General features: G+C 53.5%; 1 protein-coding gene across 1 annotated transcript in view; it reads left to right on the top strand.

Moving 5' to 3' along the window:
- The first annotated feature begins 751 nt into the window (after positions 1-751).
- The window catches only part of olfm2a (olfactomedin 2a), an 18,596-nt gene continuing 12,535 nt past the window's right edge, over positions 752-6,812 (top strand). Inside the window, exon 1 of the mRNA XM_067230846.1 lies at positions 752-898. Within this exon, the coding sequence (XP_067086947.1) occupies positions 752-898 (147 nt within the window). The remainder of the gene's footprint in view (positions 899-6,812) is intronic.

Raw genomic sequence — 6,812 nt, 5'->3', positions numbered from 1 at the left:
ATGGAGGGATAAAGGAGATGCTGCCATATTGACAGGCTGTTTGAGTTGGGGGTTTCAGTCGATGGTAAACACAGCCATGACACCTCAAGGTGTAATAGAAAGTAATGGTGAGGTAAGGACACTGTCCCTTTGATCCTGGACCACACACACACACACACTGTCTTTCTGTGTAGAGGAGAGACTGGAGAGTCACTGGAGAGCTGGGGAGAAGAGGAGAAAAGAAAGGGAAAGAAACGAGGGTGTATGTGAGGGAGGGCTGGAGAGAGGGGAAAGAGGAGGGGGAAGAGGAGGGGAGGGGGGCGTGAGAGGGAGGCAGCCAATGCGCAGCTCCGCATCTCGAGAGAGAGATGGAGTAGGAGAGAGAGAGAGAGCGGGAAAGCAAGGGAGGGGGGGCGAGGCTGTGGCAGTCGCTCTCTCACGGACGATTCCAGTGTGAGGCTGCTGGATGTAAGCTCCTCTCCTGTTCTGCCTGCTCTCTCTGGCTCGTTCGACTGACTGTGGCTGTACCTCAGGCTGGCTGTCGGAGCCACGGCTGGAGCCGGAGACGGTATCAGGGGCTGTCGTTTGCTTCTCCTCCTCCTCCCCCCCCCCCCCCCTCGTGGAGAGAGCTGTGCTGGGGCTGGCTCTCTGGCTCCTTGGCTCTCTGGTCCGTCGCAGGTAGGCAGAGGTTGACTGGGAGCGGAGGGTCCGGGGCAGGGCAGGGCAGGGTGGGGCAGTAGGGCCGAGCCGTGACGGGGGCCCGGTGAGAGACATGAGCGTGCCGATGCTGAAGATCGGAGCGGTGCTCAGCACCATGGCCATGGTGACCAACTGGATGTCCCAGACTCTGCCTTCCCTGGTGGGGCTCAACGGGACCACCATCTCCCGGGGGGGCACCTCTGAGAGGATCGTCAGCCGTGCGTAACCCACTTTTCTCTTCTCTGCGTGTCGGTGTGTGCGCGCTGTGTGTCCGTGTGTGTGTCCGTGTGCGCGTGTGTATCGGAGCGCCCTCTCTCGCAAGCTGGGCCAAGGGAAAGGGGGGTCGCCGAGTGTGTCTTGGGGGAGATGGTGTCAGGTGACAGGGGGAGAGGGATGCTCGGACAGAATGTGAACGAAGCCCGGGCTCCTGTGACCGACGCCGGGGGGGGGGGGGGTGTGAAACGATTTTGGATTCCGTACCTGCGCCGAGGGGTGGCGAGAGCGAAAAGCCGTCGCCGATGACTTACGACGATAATCATATTTTGGCTAAGGTAGCGAGCGGTGGAGGGCTGGAGTGAGTGATGGTCCCGCTCATCCAATGTGTCAGAGACCTGGAGGCAGAGAGGGGGGGGGGGGGAGGAGCCTGTGTAGCTCGGAGCGAGAGACCTGAAGATTCGGGCTCCTCTCTCCTTTCCCCAGCAGCCTGAGTGGCTCGCTCCCCCCGTCTGTCTCCTTAACCCCGATTGTGGATTGTTATTTGGTCAACACGTTTGATCTACCGTGCAGTTTGCATGATTAAGGCGCTATGTCGTGTGATTTGACCATATGCAGCCTATTTCCAAGATGTGCTGGCTTGTTGTGCCGTGTGATTGATATATACACACACACACATACACACCCACACACACACATACACACACGTGTGTCTGTACAGTGATGTATTGTGTTTGCAGGCTTATTAGAGTTAGTTGGCATATGGATGATGAATGAAGAAGCTGTAAGTGAAATGTGAAACAGGGGAATGCTTCCTGACATTTGCTGGATCATTAGAAGTGAGATATGGTCTGTGCTTCTATCTAGGGTTTGTTTCTATGGCAGCTGGCCCCATTATTAAACGACCCGGTTCTTTTGGGATGATGGACACGCCCAGAGATGTCTGTCCATCTCGACGGAGGTGTGCGTGTCTGTACATGAACGTGCGTGTGCATGTGTCTGTGTGTTTCCTGTACGTGTGTCTACACAATATTCGTGTGTGTGCGTTTGTGCATGTGCGTGTGTATTTGTCGTGTGACTGTTTGCATAATGTGTTGTGTGCGTCTGTGTGTCAGAGGTTGAAGTCCATCTGTCAGGAGCACTCTATCTCTATTGTGGTGCAGTCTTTGGGAGAGCCTTATCATTAAGACCTATTCATTAAGTGCTGCACTCTCCTTTTGCATCTATCACTGGACCTCCAGATGGTAGCCCACTGCTGTGGCTATAGATCTGGCTGTGGATTCCCGCCTAAGCTCTTTACACTGTGCCATTGACCTTGTATGAAGAACTGAAAACAACTCCCCTGCACATATTCTTTGATGTGTCTTTATCTATTCTCGTTCGCTTATCCTTGGCTGGATCTCTGCTAGTGGCGTCAAGTACAACATCAAAGGACTGTCCTTTTGACTGATAATAGAACTGTATCATTACGTTTGGTTTCTCGGTTGCAAGTGGACCTTCTGTTTAAATGGGCTTTTGCTGTTCGCTGGATGTAGGTTGAGTGTTGAGAATAGTTTGTGAGTGGTTTTACCGTGGTCTGATTCTGGAGAGAACCCTCATTTGAATCATTAGTCATGAGTAAACAGCCTTCAAGGCCCAGAACAAACTGAGCTGGCTACTCCCACAGTCTCATCTCAAAGTGTTCTACTTGATTTGACCCGACAGTTTGATAGGCGGACAACTAGGCTTTAGATGGAGATAGCGATGGAAATGTGCTCAGCCAGACATTTCTGAAATAATATGAGAATTCAAATGTCATGTTTGAGGTTAACCAAGGTGCAGATAAGCTAGTAATAATTTAGCCCACGGAGGTCCCCTTAAAAAGAGGGATTTCAGATGAAAACCACGTGAAGAAGGAATGTAAAGTCCTCTTCTCTTGCGGTGGGGGGGACAGTGTCACCCGGTGTGCTGGTGACCATCCATGTTGAGTGTCCGCGTGTTCCCACGGAGCTCCGAGCTTCAAATCAAAGTCTGCTCCCTTGGTTCCAGTCTTGAGCCAGTCTCGAATCGTCGTATCAGTGCTGCGTCTATTGGCATACACTAGTATGCATACAGTTATGTATAAAGGAATACACAATCACGAGTGTAAATATTGGCAGAAGGGAAGCACAGTTTGTGTACAGTCTGTGTGTAATCCATACGACAGCACAAAAGAAAACTTATTTGGTATCGCCATCCTCGCATATGTGTGGGTGGGTGCGGGGGGGGGGGGGGGAGGGAGGGAGGGGGTTAGTGTCAGTGGGCAGGTCATCACCCAGTCCATGCAGTGCCGCGCCTTTGAGTCATGTCGTAATGAGAAAGCGCCCAGGCAGAAGGCTGCAGAAAATATCCCCCTCCGTCAAAAGAGAGTAGGGAACAAACAATGGCAGCTCCCAAGAGACTGGCACCGTCTTCCAGATTGGGGTCATCCGGTTACAGTCTGCTGCCTGGTCGTGAACGTCATCATGTCTACAATGCAATCGAATAAAGCACGTTTAAAAAGTTGATTTATGACCGGTGATAAAATATGCACAACACAGATAACAGACAGCGGAGCCTCCCTCCTGCAATTCACTCGCGAAGCCTTTCATGTTTCACTTCACAGCCTCGTTAATCCACTACAAACCCCCCGATTTTGGTCCTCTGAAGAATGATAGAGGGGCGGATGGAGGGAATATCGAGATGACACCCCGGGAAGATCCTCTGATCGTCGCTGCTCTCATTACTAATGTTGTCTCCCGTTCTCCAGTCTAGTCCTTGTCACCCAGGGAAAGGCTCGCTCGTGTCCCGATGGGCAGCATGGGGGGGGCGGTGCCTGCCTCCCTCGGCCCCGCACGGGCCTCCCACTCGGTCCCGCCACCCTGTGGGTCCCACGGAGCTCCCTGCTGTGGTGATGTGCTGCAGACCCCCCCCGGTAGCCTGAGGGACGGGACGGGACTGGCACTAGGACCCACCCGCCCGAGAGAGGGAGGGAGGGGCTGCCCAGGAGGAAGGGAGGAGGGGTGCAAGGGGCCACGTCAGGGAAGGGCTGATGAAGAGGTGGAGGAGAGCAGGAAGGGTGGGGGTGGGGGGGGAGGTGGTGAGGAGGAGGAGGAAGAACAGACGGTGGTGATGAGTGTTGTGAGTCATCGCGTTGACCGGCAGCCATGCCGCGGCTGATCGGGTAATCTGTTTTCCTCAGGAGCTGCGGAGACCAGAGGCTGTGTTGGGAATCTTCATTCAGTTATGTTAAAGACCAGCATCTGGCGTGTGCATCGAGGGTTGAGGGATTGCTCACTTGAGATGTTTGTGGGGCGTGCACGTATGGTGTGTGTGTGTAGGTGCGTTGTTTCTGTGAGTGTGTGTGTGTGCTTCTGTGCGTGTGTGTCAGAATTGCTTCATCATCACAGGCCCAGTAATGAGAGGAGTGGGAGCTGGTCTCTTGGCCAGGCTATAAACAGATCCGAGTCCATGTTGGTACCTAAACAGGGCCAGATGTTCCTTCCTCTGCTGTGGGCATCGCTAGCCAGGCAGCCTCGGAAGATGGTAACACCTGGCAAGCTTTGGTACATCACGTTGCCAGGGCAGAGAGGGGAAAAACAGAGATTGGGCGGAGGGAGGGAGGGAGAGAGAGAGAGAGAGAGAGAGAGAGAGAGAGAGAGAGAGAGAGAGAGAGAGAGAGAGAGAGAGGGGGGGGGGGGGGGTGGGGAAGAGAGGGGGGAGGGAGAGAGAGAGGGAGAACGAGGGAATAGAGGGGGGGAGAGGGAGAAAGAGAGCTAGAATACTGAGTTAGCCCATGCAGCTGCTCTGTGGGGAGGAGACAGTGAGATCGACAGAGACTGAATGCTCAAAGAGCATACAGCCGAATTCTTAGACACCAACACGGCTATCGTTGCCAAATACAGCAGAGAGACCGAGCGTGACTGTGGGTCTTCATCTTTCTCTCTGCACCTCGACATTCATCTCTTCTTTTCCGACGATCTCCATCGTGCTCTCTCAGGTTGCTCCTTTACTTTCCCATCTGAGGCTTCTAGCCTTCCCTTATTGTTTTTTATTTTCTCCCACTCTCTCAATATTTCAGTCCAGACCCCAGCCCTCCTTATGGTTCTCTCTCTCTCTCTCTCTCTCTCTCTCTCTCTCTCTCTCTCTCTCTCTCTCTCTCTCTCTCTCTCTCTCTCTCTCTCTCGCTCTCTCTCTCTCTCTCTCTCTCTCTCTCTCGCTCTCTCTCTCTCGCTCTCTCTCTCTCGCTCTCGCTCTCTCGCTCTCCTCTCTCTCACTCTCTCTCTCTCTCTCTCTCTCGCTCTCTCTCGCTCTCTCTCTCTCTCTCTCTCTCTCTCTCTCTCTCCTTTATCCTGCCTGTGCAGAGACTGTGGATTCCCTGGTTTACAGCCTGGCCTCCTGTGTTTACTCCATTACAATGCATCTTTTCCCCTCCCCTCTCCTCTCCTCTCCTCTCCTCTCTTCTCCTTTCTTATCCTCTCTTCTTCCCCTCGTCCTCATCTCCTCTCCTACCGTCTCCCCTCTTCTTCCTCTTCTCTCTTACCCTTTCATCTCCTCTCCCCCTCCCTCTCCGACGTCCCTCCACGCTGCTTATGAAGTTGTTATAAGACTTCCCGTCATGCTCGTAAAGTAGGAAGCTGCAGATTTATGATCTCATTTATCCCAGGCTTTCCAGCCCTCGGCCCCGGGGCCGGCCTAATGAAACGCCGGGGGAAGTCAATCCAGCTAGGCCTGCCACTGAAACCCACCTCACACACCTCATTTGTTAATCCCGCGGAAGTTTCGTTGCTCCTAACGACAGCCGCCGCTGAGCTGCGCTAGGTGCGGCCGTAGGGGGGTGTGGTCCTGTAGGTGTCAGGTTGAGACATCCGTGGCGAGGAGGAGGAATGGCACGACCTGTTACTGTAGGTCACCCCCGGACATGTGCGGACGGATCACTCCCCGGATCACTGATGAGTCAATAACGGGTTTATCGATCCTCGATAGAGGTGACAGGCTGCTAATGCTCAACATGTGAGCATCTTCTCCTCTCCTCTTTTCTCTCTTCTTCTCCACTCCTCTCCACTCTCTCCTCATCTCCTCGTCTCCTCTCCTCTCTTCCCCCGGCAGGCATGGCCTCCGCTGCTGTCACTCAGTCCTGTGCCTGGACAGAGAGCAGCCACTGAGAGCCCACTGGAGGAAATTGCCTTCCTCTCACTGAAATTAGAGCCGTTCCCTCTCTCTCCCCTGTCAGGCCTTTCTCTAACCACATCTCTCTCACTCTCTCTCACTCTCTCTCTCTCTGTCCGTCCCTGCAGAAGGATCCATCTCTTTATCAGAGGATGACAGGATGGCTGCGGTAGGCAAAGTGGGGTGCCGGGTTACGCGGTGCATTCTTGGGTGTGAGCCGGGGGCGGGGAGAATCCATAGGAGAGGTATCTCTAATGACTCACAGGGGAGAAGTTGGGGGCTGTGGGTCGGACATCTTAAAGGCGATGTCGTTTTCATTTTCAGCGACTAAGCCCATTGATTTTTAATCCCCCACCCCTTGTTTTCATTGCGATTGCCATCTCCTTCATGGGCTATTGCACGGCGGCCTTAAATGTGACAGCCTCAAATTTGTCCTTACAAATTCTATTTTATCTTGCACTTCTAATGGAGCCATTTCTGCGTGCGCACGTGTGTGTGTGTGTGTGTGTGTGTAGGGGCGGGGGGGTAGGATTATATTCCATGCTCAGCACTGTTGAATGTTTCCCTGTTCTCACAGTGAATGTATTATCATAAAGTGTGAACCCCACACACACACACACACACACACACACACACACATACATATTGTCTACCAAGGAAAACACAGCAAACCAACCGAGCAAAATGGCTAGCCTGCATGTGATCCTCGCGTGCTCCGCCTGATGTTGAGGGGGGCCGTTGTTAGGATGCTGGTG

The sequence above is a fragment of the Osmerus mordax genome, chromosome 3 (assembly GCF_038355195.1).
Source record: "Osmerus mordax isolate fOsmMor3 chromosome 3, fOsmMor3.pri, whole genome shotgun sequence".
NCBI classification, from domain to species: domain Eukaryota; kingdom Metazoa; phylum Chordata; class Actinopteri; order Osmeriformes; family Osmeridae; genus Osmerus; species Osmerus mordax.
This window is presented reverse-complemented; position numbering and strand designations above follow the sequence as displayed.